This window comes from Heterocephalus glaber, unplaced genomic scaffold, assembly GCF_053883595.1.
Source record: "Heterocephalus glaber isolate CG9 unplaced genomic scaffold, H.glaber_assembly_v1.0 deba00000470, whole genome shotgun sequence".
In the NCBI taxonomy this organism is placed as follows: Eukaryota; Metazoa; Chordata; class Mammalia; order Rodentia; family Bathyergidae; genus Heterocephalus; species Heterocephalus glaber.
In genome coordinates this window covers 9,464,957-9,479,531 of record NW_028258145.1, presented here as the reverse complement: position 1 = coordinate 9,479,531, position 14,575 = coordinate 9,464,957, and the positions used below count along the sequence as shown (strand labels likewise).

The 14,575-nt window shown below is 46.7% G+C and overlaps 1 protein-coding gene across 9 annotated transcripts in view; it reads left to right on the top strand.

The window, feature by feature from the left end:
• Positions 1-65: 65 nt before the first annotated feature.
• The window catches only part of Tgfbrap1 (transforming growth factor beta receptor associated protein 1), a 52,203-nt gene continuing 37,693 nt past the window's right edge, over positions 66-14,575 (top strand). For 2 of the 9 annotated variants that reach the window (XM_004844481.4, XM_087204068.1), the window contains exon 1: positions 4,687-4,846. Coding sequence is in view for 2 of the 9 variants with exons in the window: in XM_087204096.1 (XP_087060222.1) it covers positions 81-227; position 669 (148 nt within the window). In the remaining 7 variants the exon portion in view is untranslated. Of the gene's footprint in view, positions 228-668; positions 670-4,686; positions 4,890-13,335; positions 14,502-14,575 lie in introns of those variants that run through there. The other 7 variants (XM_004844482.4, XM_004844480.4, XM_021258142.2 and 4 more) reach the window with 5 other exon arrangements.

Genomic DNA, 14,575 nt, shown 5'->3' with positions numbered 1-14,575 from the left:
CAGTCTTGCCACGCCTTCCATGGGCGGCGCCCGCTGGCCAATGACAAAGCAAAAGAAAGGGCCGAGCAACGGAGAAACGAATGGCACGTCAAGCATCGCGAGAAGAAGGCAGAGCGAAGTTCACCTGGCGGACACCATTGGACGCGCCTCCTGTGACGTCCAGTGACAGAGGCCACAGGGATTCTCGGGTCTGCAACCCGCAGAGCGCTCTCACACACTTGACCCCAGTTGGGGCGCTGGCCAAATTGCGTGTCAGCTTACTTTTCTCTTTTAACTTCATCTTTGTGTCTCTTGATCGTGTGTAACACAAGTCCAATTAAGGCCAGAGACTATTTCATTAACTCCCTAAAAGCCAGCACTTCTGCTTTCATAAGCACTGAGTACCAGGTGCTTGAAGTGACTGAACCAGCTCCAATATAAAAATATAACCGGCTGAGATGCGCCAGGAGCGACAGCCAGTCGTCTGTTAGACTTTGCTATTTGGCGTGTGTTAGCTCATGCCTCACCGCCTTACGAGTTACATATTGCTAGAATGCTGCTCATAGGAGGAAACTGAGGCATAGGAAGGATAATTTGCTCAAAATCACAAAATGAGAAAATGGCAAGACTAAGATTCGAGTAAACTTTCTCGACACAATAATTGCAATAACAGTTTTGTCACTGGACAGGGTCTGAGGAGAGTCCAAAACAGATACAAACCCAACCCACTCTACCTGTAGAAGGTTGCAGGTTCGCCAACACCTATCTCAGAAAAAGAATTTTCAGGACTGGTCAGAAAGAGGCAGTAAATGGGGATTTACTAGGCAGAGGTTAAATGGCGAACACCCAAAGAAACATACAGGCCCTCGAGAGAGTGGCCCTTATTTCCTGGAACTGGGAACATTTATGTTTCTCTTGTGGAGGGGGACGAACCTGGGAATAGGTGACCCACCCCCCAGAGGGTACAGTTCTATATTACAGGTATGAGTCTAGTGTTTTTTTGTTTTTTAGATGGATAATTTAAGCATTCTTTGAATTCTCTCAACCTGTTCCATTATTTTATGATGAGATTCCTGTTCTTTCCTTTCTCAGTTAAGCCAATTGACTGTCAGTGTTCCTGAGAAATTTTGAATGTGATGGGTTTGGAAGGAAAGGAGCCTAAATTTAACCAAGGAAATGCAGATTTGGATCACCTTGGGTGACTTTAATGGGTCACAGAAGTTGCAGTCTTAACAGTACAAGTTTTTAGTTATGATTTTCTTGTCTCTAGTCTACCTTTTAGTTCTTCTGTCCAACCTCAATTTTTAGTTTAAACAAGTTGTAGGTGTAGCTATGGTCCAATTTCTAGTAATTACTAGACTAAAAATTCCTAATGCCTCTCTTTGATCATTCAAGGGACAGGTATATATACTTGGGGCCTTTGCAGATTTAAAAGATACACTTGCAGATATGTTCTGAATATTTACTTTCTGCATCTCCTTTGACATATCATGTTATTGGAAATTACTGCATTGTCTACAAAAATGTGAAGAATGCTGAGGATGCCAAAAAATAAACTTTGATAGAGTAATGGAAAATAAGTGAGACACTAAATCAGAGATACCAGGTAAAACTGAGAGATGCTTCTTATGCGGTACTTTAGGTGTAGAGACTGAATTTCATAGCTAGGAGGGAACTTAAAAGTTACTCAGTCCTTAAAAATAAAAACAAAGCTAATCAGTCCAGTTCTTTTGTTTTAGGTTGAAGGAGGCTGATCTGAAAGAGATTAAATGATTTGCCCCAAATTGATCACATCTTAAAACTGAGCTGAATGTCCAAACTTGAAGTGTGTTAGCTTCATGGTATTAACATCATGACATTCCATATCCCAAAATCTGATTTGATATTTTTGTACAATAATGAAATTAGCATAACTGGAGTTAATGTGTCCATTTCCTTCATTGGGAAGCCCATTCTTTTAGTGGCAAAAGCTAAGGGGGGGCAGATGGAAGCGAACTGGTATTTGTGCTGTGTAAGAGTGAGAAGTAGGCCACTTTAAAGCCTACCGTTTCTCCTGTTTCTAGGCCCTCTCCTATGACCAAAACCCCTCTAGAAACCAAGTACTAGTTTGTAGGCACTCACTGTGTCAAGTGTGTTATATACTTTCTACTCTTTCATCATTCATTCTTCATAGAAAGTACTAGTATAGCATTTTTCTGAGGACTAAGGCTGAGTGATTAATCCACCTTAGCTGTAAGATGAAATTATAATGCTGGCTCACCGTGTGGTAAGGATGGTAGCTAAAATATGTCAAATGCCTCTCCTCTTGCTTTTTCCTAGAAATGTGTTGAGTCTTGGTTGTCATTAAAGGGTAAAAGTGGTAGAATAGTGGTATAGGAGGCAAACTCATAGTCTTAAAGTGTGGTTAGAAGTCTTGTACTCTTTTTCCCTGGGTTTTTCTGGACCAGTCATATAACCTGAGGCCTCAAACTCTTCATCTGCAAAAATGTTTTGTGGCAGGTAAGAGCTGTCCTTTTTTCTTCCCCCTACAAGTTCTTCCTTGCTTAAAGCCACTGATACTATTCTAGGTACCTCTGAAGCAAAAATCTTGGGATAGAGGGAATTGTTATCTGAAGTTAAAACCAAAAAATCAAGATTTAAAGAGGATAACTCTTGCCTCTAAAGGAAGGGGGAATGGTAATGCTCTGCTTCCTGGGCAGAGTGAACCTGCTGAGAGTTTGCAGTTTTCTGACTGTGCTTTGCTCCGAGCTCCTGGCTCAGGAAGTTGGTGAGGATGCTGTGGCACTTTCATTTTAAAGAGTTCTGGGTGTCACTTCAAGTCCGTCCAGGCAGGAGGGCTGCCTCAGAGATTTCAGCTACATCTCATGGCCAGGAAGCCCACGCATCTTCAGCCCTTAGGCTGGAAACCAAAGAACTGAAATGCAAACACCAGATTGGACAAAGAATGTCTCTAGATTCCTGTGGACCCATGGTCCCAGGACTATTGAAGCTCCAATCTTTTCAGCCTTGGCACAGCCCTAAGGGAAGGGAGGGCCTCCTGTTGACAGGATTATTGTCACTATAGAGGTATGGGGGCTTCAAACGGAAAGAAGGTTCAGGTTAAAAAAAAAGAATTCTATTTGTTGCATGTTTGAGTTTATTAAAGTTTATTCCTGCCATGGTACTATCTGCCAGGGTTATATAGTAATCAGAAGGCGCTCTACATTGTAAGCTAAATATGATGAGAATTTCCACTTCACTCAAAGATAGAGAGGTTTTACTCATTAATATTGTTTGTTTGGTGGCTATAGTTGATAAAAACAGAGCTAAGGGAAACTAACCAACATTTCGATTCCTGGCATCACCTCTTGAGATAGCAAGTTCCTCAGGGGCAGGTTCCCTGCATTCTACTGGAGTTTCCTATCTGCTTCTCTAGTAGAGGTGTACTTAGTAGGTGCTCAGTACATGTTTATGGAATGAATACTGAGGCCTTTATGTGCTAGGCCACTCATTGGAAGTGTTTTCTAAGATACTGTGTCACAAATAATTATCATTGTCAAAAATATACCTGAGTTGAAATTAAAGAGTTCCAAATGAAGAGCACAGCAACTTCTTTGCTTCATTTAGGCTCCTACAATGACACCCAGTCAACCTCCTGTGTGCTTAAGAGTGCTTTACATTAGAATAATATTCTCAGCAAGAAGAGGCTGTTTGGGGTTAGGGTTGTAGCTTAGGGGCAGAGTGTGGCTGGCCTTATGTTTGGTGCTGTGTTCAAAACTAAAATGGGAAAAGTGCAAATGTGGATTCTAGGCCCAGCCAGCCCGGGGTTAGCTGGTGACAAGTCATACACTCTCTGGGGACTGGGTCATGAACCTGGGCTGGCTTTGCTGGGATGCCTCCCACCTCTTTGACTTCTCCTGAGATGAAGGTCTGGTCTACTTTCCTCTCTGCTCCTGGGAATCCTGCCCTCAGTGGGAGCCCTAGCGTGGGAGGCCTAGCCAGTAACACTGGTTCCACTGAGTCACCACGAAGTACTGTTCACACTAAAGTAGAGGGAGGACAGGCCACAGAAAGATGAATTCTTTTTTTTTTTTTGGTACCGGGGATAGAACTCGGGTCCTTGCACTTGCGCAGCAGGCGGCGATACCACTGAGCTAAATCCCCAAAGATGAATTCTTGATGCTTCATTATCTTTGTTTGTTTTCCCTTTTAAATTGAATTGGGCTGAGTAGAATCCTTGTCTTCCTCCAGGCTTGGGGTAGCATCTGTTTGGGAAATAACATCTTTGTATTATAAGGTGATGCGCAGGAGCTGGGAGAAAGTTGAAAGCACAGGTCCCTAGTATGTTCCAAAGTCAGGGAAGTCTTGGGGAAACTGGGCTCTTGGCATGCACAGTCATAATGGGCAATTCTGGAGGGAGCTTTCTAACACTTTAATCATGAAAATCAGACTGTGATTGTACATTGAAGGGGGCTCCCAGAGCCATAGGATTCTTCTTTCGGCCTGACCCAAAGCAGTAGCGGCCCGCGGACTTTCTAAACCGAGTGGGTCAAACTCTCGCAGAACACCCCTGCCCCAGTGTCCGCCTCGGTGCACGAAGTCCCCCTCGGCGCGGGAGTGGGGCTCCCCAGGCTCCCCGCCTGCCGGATCTCCTGGGCCGGCGCTCCCCGCTGCCGCGGAGGAGGAGGAGCTCGGGGCGCCGGGCGCGCGCGCTCTCGGGCCTTGGGGGCCTCCCCGACCCTGGCCGGCTTCGACCGCCCTGCCCGGGACCGGGGGCGGCGCGGGGACTGGAGAGGGCCCGCCCTCACGGGGCCGGGCCGGCACGTGACGGGAAGCGGCGGCGGGAGCCGGGCCGAGCCGAGCCGGAGCGGGAGCCAGGCCGAACCGGGTCAGGCCGCGGCGGGCCGGTGAGGGTACGGGGCGCATGGCAGGTGCGGGCCGGGGCGGGCGCGCTCGGCAGGGTCTGGGCCGGAGCCGGAGGGGACTGGCGCCCAAGCCCAGCCTGCCCGGCCTCCGTCCTCGCCCAGCCGTGGTGCGAGCGGTCGCTGAGCTTCCCGAACGCCCGGGGTTGGGGTGTTGAGGTTCGGGGTGCACTCAGGGCCAGATTGTCCCCTGGGCTGCAGGATGGGCAGGGGCGAGGAGGGAACAGTGAGGGGCCTGGCCAGGCTGTCCCCAGCCCCAGGTCGGCGAGAGCCGAGCCGTGTCGGAGGGGCAGGTGGAGGTCGGTGCGCTCACCGCCCGTGGTGCACCGCGATGCCTTCAGGGACTCTGGTGCCCAGGTGTCTGCACCTGCCGCTCTTGCTTGTTAGGTTATCCCCAGGACGCGCTCGGTGCTGCCTGGATTCTGGAAATGAGGTTCACCAAGTGCTTCCTTGTGCACAGAGGCTACATTGGGTGCTGCGGGCCGGGCGGGGGTTGATCCCGAGAAAGTGCTTGGGACCGCCCCGCACCCCGAAGGCAAAGGCTGGCAGCGGTGGGCAAGACTGCTGCCCAGTGACGAGCAGGAAGGTGTGCGGGGAGCTCCCTGGTGCAGGAGAAGTAGCTCTCCGGGAGCATCAGGAGTGCCCGTGCCTCCCTCGTGGTGTGGACCCGCCTCTCTCAGTCTGCAGACCTGCGCAGGCCATGGTCACAGATTCCGCCAGCTGCTTCCCTTTCTTTTCCTTCCATTTCTGCCAGCCCAGCAGCCCTAGCGGTCATCCCTGTGGCCTCTCCGGTGTGTAGCAAAAGGCAGTGGGCTCTAAAAGAGCACTGGTCATCGCTGGCCTTTTCCAGGCTCTGCTTAACCTGTGGAATGGGAGCACTGCTCCATGGTCTTGATGCCTGCAGGGCTTGGGTTCAAATCCCACTTGTGACCTTTGGGCACTTGGCTTGAGGTTCTGAGTTTCCTCCATCAGGGCTCAGATTACAGAAGGTGTATGGACCCTATGCAGATCTGGCACTTAGCAGGTGCACAATAAATTATTGTTATAACTGTGGATGAGGGTGTGGGGCCCTGTGTTCCTTATTACTACCTGTGGTGACTGCCTTCTTTGGAGGTAGACCTCTGGGTTCTTGCTGCACATCAAGGCCTGTGTTTTCATCTCTGCTGGGTGAGAAGCGTGGAACACTGGCCTCCTTCCCACTCCCCTTTCTCCTGTCACCCTTCAAGTGGCCTTCTGCGGTCCTGGAGTGGGGGTGGAGCCCTTTACCACTTCCCAGTCCCCAGAATGGGTTCAGCTGTGGTCTCAGCCCTCCAGAGACAGATTTCTGAGGGGCCTCCCCTTCATCTAGCAACTAAAAGATGAGAGGCTTTAAAACGCAAGGAGCTCGCTAGAAGAATGCTCTATTTTCTAGGCCTGATTTCCAACTGACATTACTGTTAGGAAAATAAAGAACTTGTTATAGGGCCGGGGATTTAGCTCAGTGGTTTTGCTGCCTGCTGCGCAAGCGCAAGGACCCAAGTTTGATCCCTGGGACCAAAAAAAAAAAAAAAAAAGAAATTGTTATAGCTTATTCCTTCATGCTAATATTAAAAAATTGTGATCCTTGAAGAAAACTCAAGGAAACTTTATTTAATGGGTGAAGCACCAGGGTCTTGGTCCAAATCCAGCCCTCATTAGAAGTACATTATATTAGTCGCTCATGGCAGCCAGCTGTTTGGGTTCTGCCGAGTAATTTGGCTTGTAATTCAGGACTAGTCTCCTCAGTGGCAAACCTGACCCGTTTTTCTGTATTAAAAAATGCATAACTACTAAGTGAGTGTAGAAGTAACAACTCAATTTGGGGCTAATCCCAAATGAGATTGAGTGCTTCCTGTGAGATATATTGGGAAGTCTTCCCAAGGATGTGAGATCAAGGTCTTTTCTTTATTGTCAAATGGCTGCTGTTGAGTAGATCAGATTTGAGAGAGTATGTGTGTGAGCAGGGACCCTGCCTGGCATCCCACTGATGTAGGATCACTCTTTGTGGCTGTCTGGAAGTTCAATGTAGAGGAAAATGTTAGGAAGTAGATGCCTTAGAAACCCCTCTTCCCACTTTACTCCTCTTCCACCACTCCACTTCTCCCCAGATCCTTTCTTCAGTTGTTGTGGTTTTTGCAAAATCATTTCCTTTCTAAAACTTATTTGTAAGCTGCAGATCAATACTCATGTTGTTTTTGTGGTCACTTACAGATGTGAAAAGAGCAGCAAAAAATTGGAGTTGCCTGGCATGTACCTTCCTGGTGGTTATGTACCCAAAGGTCCATGTGCTAAAGCTCTGGTTGCCAGCTTGTGGCTACTGGGAGATGCTGGCACCTTGAGATAGTGGGACTTTGAGGGAGAAAGTTGGGTTGCTGGAGGCACACCATTTCCCCTCTTTGATTCCCTGCCACCATAAGGTGGTAACAGAGCCATCCAACAAACATCGACTAAAACCTCTGAAACTGTGAGCCAAAATAAACCCCTCCTCCCTGTCAGTTGATTATCTCAGGTGTTTTGTCAGAGTAGCAAGTTAACTAACCCAAGTTGTAACTGCTGATGTTACCCTATACATGCATGTGTTGACACACACGCACAGTGTGCATATGTGTAAGCACATGTGTGTGTCAGTGTGGTATTGTGTAGTGTACATATGCAGGTGTCTATAGGCACGTGTGTGTGTGTGCATGCAGTACTCCCTCTGTACCCATAGGCACTGGTTCCAGGAACCCCTCAGATACCCAGATCTTTGGACACTCAAGTCTCTTACACACAGTGGCATAGCATTTGTATAGAACTTACATATGTCCTCCCATGTGCTTTAAATCATCCCTAGATTATTTCTAGTACCTGATACAATGGAAATGGTAGGCAAATAGTTGTTAGATTGTGTGGTTTAGGGAATAATAACAAGAAAAAAGTGTACATGTTTAGTACAGATACAATTTTCTCCCAACATTTTGGATTTGTGGCTGGCTAAGTCCACAGATGTGGGGCTGATGAGTAAGAATGGCAATCTGCATAGGTTTGCATATGTTTAAATAGCTTTGATTAGTATTGCACAGGAAAAAGGGTATCGACTATGACTACACAGAAGTGAGCATGAGACAGTGTCATCAAGATGACAAGGTAGACATCAGAACTGACCCATCTTGTCTTTCTTACCTGCCTCCCTGCCTTCCTTCTTTTCTTCCTTCCTTGCTTCCTTCCTTCCTTCCTCTTCCAGGTCCTTGAAACAGGTCCATTGCACTGTAACTAGTCTTTAGCCCTTTCTATCATGAGTATAAAAGATAACCTGACATGGTGTTAAAGAACTGCCTTAATTTTCAAAAAGAGGAAAAGTTGTCTTTCGTAGAAGCCAAAAAATATATTACTGGCTCCCAGCAAATTTCAAGAGTGACTCATTGGACAGATGGCTGAGGAAATCTAAAGAACACAGGGGGTCCGATCAGCTAGAGCAGTGGTGGCAAACCTTCAGCACGGGTGCCACAGCAGGTATCCAGAGTCCTGTCTGTTGGCGTGAGAGCCAGATGTACGAGTTGTTTTTTCTAATCTAAAACCTCAGTATTCAGGTTTAATTGCAGTGTTGGCACATTGCAATAAATAAGTGGGTTTGGGGTTACAGTTGGGTACTCAGTCTCTGAAAGGTTCGCCATCACTGAGCTAGAGCAAGGTACTTCATGCAGACATGTGTCCTGTTTTGATAGGAAATGTATAAACACATTGTTCTGTGTCTGAGTGTCACTGAGGGGGTAGAATAATAGAATTCTTCTAGACCCATGCGGAGAAGCAAGGGGTTGCCTACCCCAGGGTCCCTGGGATGAGCTGGGCCACAGCACCACTATCGGCCACCTTTGAGGACCCTGGGGGCTGTCGCTTAGACAGGTTGCTTTGGTCAGGAGGACTGTGTGCTGAGGGAGGATCTGAAATCGTACTTGTCCCCCTCAGCACAGTGGGAACAGTGGCCTTGGAGTCAGAAACAGCCTGTGCTACGTCCCGTGTCCTTACCAGGTAGCTATTTGACCTTAGGTAGACCCCTGCACTCTCCATAGTAATGTCAGCTCTCAGAGTCCTCAGCTCTCAGAGTTGTTGGAAGGAAGAAAGGAATCTTTATCGGGGCTCAGTTTGGCCAAGCCCCGCACTTGAGGGCAGCGACAGTATCTGCAGTTCAGCGGTGCATTTGAGGCTGGGAGCAGCCTTTGCCAGGGAGGCAGTGTGGCACCTGGTTCAGGCCTGCACTGTGAGCTGAGCTGCGGGATCAGAACCCCAGCTCTCCACCCCCTGGCATGGTTACCCAACTCTCCCAGACCCCTATTTGTGTCCTCCTGGCCCAGAGTGCTGGGTGTTGGTGTAGGGAAGCTGTCACGCCCAGATCCCTGGGTACAGAGGAGGAGGAGGTGCTTTGCCAGGGTCATAAGGAGTTGGCCAGGCCACAGCCCGAACTCAGGACTCACAGCTTACTATTGGGGCTATGCCACGTGCTGTGTCCATCTTCACCAGGCTCACTGTGGGTGTGGCCCCAGCAGCTCTGAGCCTTGACCATGGCAGAGGCCTCCACCCTCCCAGCCTTTCATCTGCCTGCTCTCCCCCAATGTTCAGTTCTTCCAGGCCCAGCCCTAGCAAGAGTGGTGCCCATACCCCAAGCCCAACCCAGCCCAAGCCCCTCTGTAGAAACATTTTACATGGGCAAAGATCCAAGATCTCCTTTTTTTTTTTTTTTGAGACAGAATCTTGCTAGGTTGCTGAGGCTGGTCTTAAACTCATGGGCTCGAGTGATTCTCCTGCCTCAGCCTCTGGAGTGGCCAGTACCTTGGGCATATGCTACCAGGCCGACTCCAAACTCTGCTCTTTGAAATCCATTTTCAGGAGGAAAAGCTTTTAATGCAACGCTATTATTCATACCTGGAAAGTTAAGCTGGGCTTTGGACAAACTTTACCTCCCAGATGACTTAATAAAAAGATCATAACTGCCCAGGGCTGGGGATTTAGCTCAGTGGTGTCACCACCTACCTCACAAGTGCAAGGTCCTGAGTTCGATCCCTGATACCAAAAGAAAAAAGAGGAAAAAAAAGAGAAAAGATTGTAACTGCCTTGGTAGCCTCAAGGACACTAAGGGAGCATCGCTGTGACATCTGGACATCAGGTTTCATCTCATTCTTTGTAGTTACTCATGCAGAGGTCTTCTTACATCAAAATAATTAATTAAGCAATACACTGGTCATATTCTTTTTATGAAACAGGGCCTCTGACTCTTGGCTCAGGTGATCCTCCTGCCTCAATCTCTGCAGTAGCTGGGACTGAAGGCATGTACCACCATGCTGGGCTTGAGTACATTTTTCTTTAAACTTTTGTGTTGAAGTAATTCTGAGCTTAATAAAGAGTTGAGCAAGAGTACAGAGTTAAGAGTACTCCTTTCCCAGTTTCCCCTTTAACCCTGTGTAATGATGCAAAGTGATGCATTAGCATAGCACAGCACCCTTCCGATCTGCGGGCTGTATTCCTCCCTGACTTTCTCCACTCACAGCCTTTCTCTGCTGTGGGACCCTTCCTGATCCAACTTCTTCACCAGCATTTGGTGCTCATGTGCCCTTGGCCTCTCACCTGCCACACAGTTCCTTGGTCTTTCCTGTTTCTTTCCTGACCGTGGCACTCTTGAGGGGCATCAGGGATTCTCTGGAAAGTCCCCATGTTTTCTCATGATTAGGTGGAGATGGTGTCATCTTGGTAAGAACCCTGGGGGGGGGGGTGACGTGGCACAGTTCACACCATGACTTAATGCTGGATGCATGGCGAGTCACCTCCCCCTTGAGCAGCTCGAGCCACTCAGATGCCAGTGGCCCTGCTGTCCCCAGGTCCTGGGAGCCATCTCTGCCCTCTGTCCTTGTGCTTCCCTGTTTCTGCCCCGGCCGGTCCTGGCCCCACTGGTAAACTTAGGAAAGAGTTTTTCCCCATAGGAAGCCAACTGCAGCTTGGTAAAAATGCCCTGAATTCTTGTCACAGAAGAGGTAACAGTGTGTCGATGCTGAGCCTTTAAGTCGAACCAGCCTTCATTTGACTTTAGGGTGTTCCTTAAGGTGGTTAATCTTTCTCCGTCTTGGGATGCTGGCCATTGCAGTTATAACTGATTAGTCAGCTTATTCCCTAAGAAGAGAGAGAACTGGCCCACAAAGCTGCCTGATACACCTTGTTGGTGCAACTTAACGTTGTCCAGTGCTCCTATGCCTGTAGCAAGTGTGTTACTGGGCTGGGGATGTAGCTGGGTGGTGGAGCGTTTGCCCCGCACACACAAGGCCCCAGTACGTGGGCAGGGTGTCAGATGTATTATTCTACAAACTGAAAGTGATCACAAGTCTTCAATCCTTCATAGGAGCTGGAGGAATTGGAAGTGGTCTTGGCTGTATTAGTATGCAACTCCTAGACTCCCATTAATACTTTATTTTGCTAAGTTATCACAAGGATGCTTCTGAAGATTGCTTGCCTTATACGTTTGGTTTTTAGAGCTAATACGTGATAAATTCACTTTGCTCAACGATTCTCTCCAATAACAGGTATTAGTATCTATCACTTCTAACATGGCTTACCCAGATTAATTTGGAGACTCCTTGATAGAGAAACATTTTTTTCCTATAAAAAGGAATACTCATTTGGACATGGTGGTGCATGCTATATAATCCCAACTACTTGGGAGACTGAGGCCAGAGGATCACAAGTTTGAGATTATTTTATAGCCCTCCCCTCCCCTCTTCCTTCTACTGTCCTCTCTGCTGTAGCAGTGCAGGAGTCCCAGCACTGTTTATAAACGTGGATATACATGATATTTATCTTTGATACATAGCATTCCCCTCCCTGTTGTGTCTCAAGCCTCTGTGTATGTGTGGTCTTCACCTGGATGCCCATGTTGTGTTCTTTCGGTTGGGCCTCTTACCAGCCCTGCATTATCTGAGCTACCATAGCTTCATATCTTTTCTGTTGAGTCAGGTCCCTGACAGTCTTTTTCAAAAGGGTTTTTCTTTTTTTAACCCTTCTCTGCTATATTAATTAATTTCTATTTTGCAGTTCTGGGAGTTGAACCCAGGACTTTGCCCATGCTAGCCAAGTGTTCTACCACTGAGCAACATCTCCAATCCCTGCCACATGAAGTTTAGAATCTGCTGGTTGAGTTACATGCATGCTCACAGGTACCTGTTACAATTTTTTTGGAATGATACCCCCTTCTCCAGGCCAGTAAGGGGGAATTTTTTGGCATAAGAACTAATTTGCATGCAGTAAAATGCATGGAACGTAAGTCCACAGGTCAGGGACCTTTGGGGAATCTATATACCTGCATGACTGATACCTCAAGCAAGGTGTCAGTTATTTCTATCACCCCTGAAAGTTCCCTTTGTTCCTTTCAATTTGGTCCCCAGTTCCTCCCAAAGTAAACACTTGTGACATCTGTCAACACGGGTGGGTATTGGCTACTTCTGAACTTTATGTACATGGAAATATACTATATGTACATGGTTTCTTTCACTCAATGTCTTTGAGATTCATCTGTTTGTTCCTTTTTCCTTTTTATTTCTACTGTTTGAAAATGCCACAGTGAAATAGGTACAGATGGGTAAGACTGAGTTGTTTCCTGTTTTGGGGCTATTTTCAATAATCCTGCTGTGCATATCTTGTGCAAGTCATTTTACGGATATACATGTATATGTGAAAGAAGTGGAAGTAGAAAGAATGGGATAGTATGTTTAACTTTATTAAAAACTGCCAAACAGATCTCCATGGTGTTATGCCATTTTACATCCCCACCCACCAAGTCTGGGGTTTCTGGTTGCTCTGTGTCCCCCATCCTTGGGATTCCAGTCTTTCTGTGGCAGCCAGTCTAGCAGGTGTCCAGTGATTCCTCATTGTGGCTTAAAGCAGATTTATCTGATGAGTAATGATGGTGAGCATCTTTTCGTGTTCTTTTGGTTATTGACATACCTTCTTTGGTGAAGTGTCTATTAGAGTCTTTTGCACATTTAGAACTTAAGTTTATCTTCTTCTTATTGGCTTATAGGAGTTTTTATACAGAGGATGTGAAGAGCTCACCAGGGGTATACATTGCAAATTTTTCTCCCAGCCTGGCCCTTGACCTACTGTTCTATCCTTACGTCTTGCTCACATGCTGTCGTTTTATAGAAGTTCCTGAAATCTATTGGCATGGGCACTTCAGTTTTGTTCATTTTCAAGATCCCTAGGTCCTTTGATTTCCATTTGGAATTTAAAACTGATTTGACAGTTTCTGCAGAAAAGCCTGGTGAAGTATAGTTTAGGTCTTCCATAATGTCTAGAAATAAGATTTTATGATTTTCTTCAAACAGATCTTATATGTCTTTGTCAGATAATTCCCTTATACCTTATTTTTTAAATCCTTTTTTAAGATTAAAGTTTCTAATCATTGTATGGGTGTAGAAATGCAGATTACTTTGGTATATTGATTTTTAAGAAATGTTTCTTTCTTTGATTTTGTCTTTTTGAGACAGGATCTCACTATGTAGTTCAGGCTAGCCTTGAACTCACTATATAGCCCAGGCTGGCCTCAAACTTGTGGTGATCCTCCTGCCTCAGCCTCATGAGTGCTGGGATTATAGGCCTGCACTACCACACCTGGCCTAAAAAATATTTCTAAACTCATTGATTCTAATAGATTTTTTTTTGTGGGCTCCCACATAAAAGTGTCATCTCTGAATAATATAGTGTCATCAGTTTTCTGTCTTTGTGTTCTTTGTAACTATTGTGTGTGTGTGTGTGTGTGTTTGTGTGTGTGTGTGTGTGTGTGTTTTCTTGGGCTGGCAAAGACCCCTAGTGCAGTGTTGAACAGAACCAGTGTTGGGCAGAAGTGGTTCAGTAGGGTCACCCTAACGAGACCATAGCCCAGGTGCCTTCCTGATAGAGACTTGCTATCTCTGCTTCTGGAGACAGAAGTCTGAGGGCCTGGTGTGCACAGGGCTGGATCCTTCTGAGGCTGAGGGAGACTGTTCCAGGCCCTCTCGTGGCTTCTGGTGGTTTCTGGTATTCCTATGGCTTCTTCTCCCCATGTCTTTATCTGTCCTTCAGCTCCTTTGTGTCTGGTTCCAGATTTCCCCTGTTGTAAAGACCTAATCATACTGGATTAGAGTCACCCTAATGACCACATCTTAACTTGATCATCTACAAGGGCTGATCAAAAAATAGTGTGTGCTTAAATTTTAAAAATTATTACAGTGAAAGATACATGGCCATGAATCCCCCTCAAGATACCCCCTTGCTTCAACACACTTATCCTGTTGTTCTTGCCACTTTCTGAAGCAGTTGTCTAAGTCCTTTTTCCTGAGTGTCTTTATGAGGTGTGATTAAAACCACAGTGAATGCTGCTACTGCTGGGTGCCATCAGACAGAAAGGCAGGCTTGAAAAAACATGACAATGTGTCTTTATTCACCTCATCCACCAGATCTGGAACTATGCCACCTCTGGCTCTTCCCCAAAGTCGAAATGACCATGAAAGGGAGACAGTTTGAATCAATTCAGGACACCAAGGCCGCCATGACAGTAAAAACTCACAAAAGAGGACTCCAGAGCGGCTTCAGAAAGTGACAATAATGGTGGGATATGTGTGTTTGAAGTGAGGGGAGGTTACTGAGGGGATTCATGGCAATGTGTCTTTTACTGTTAAACA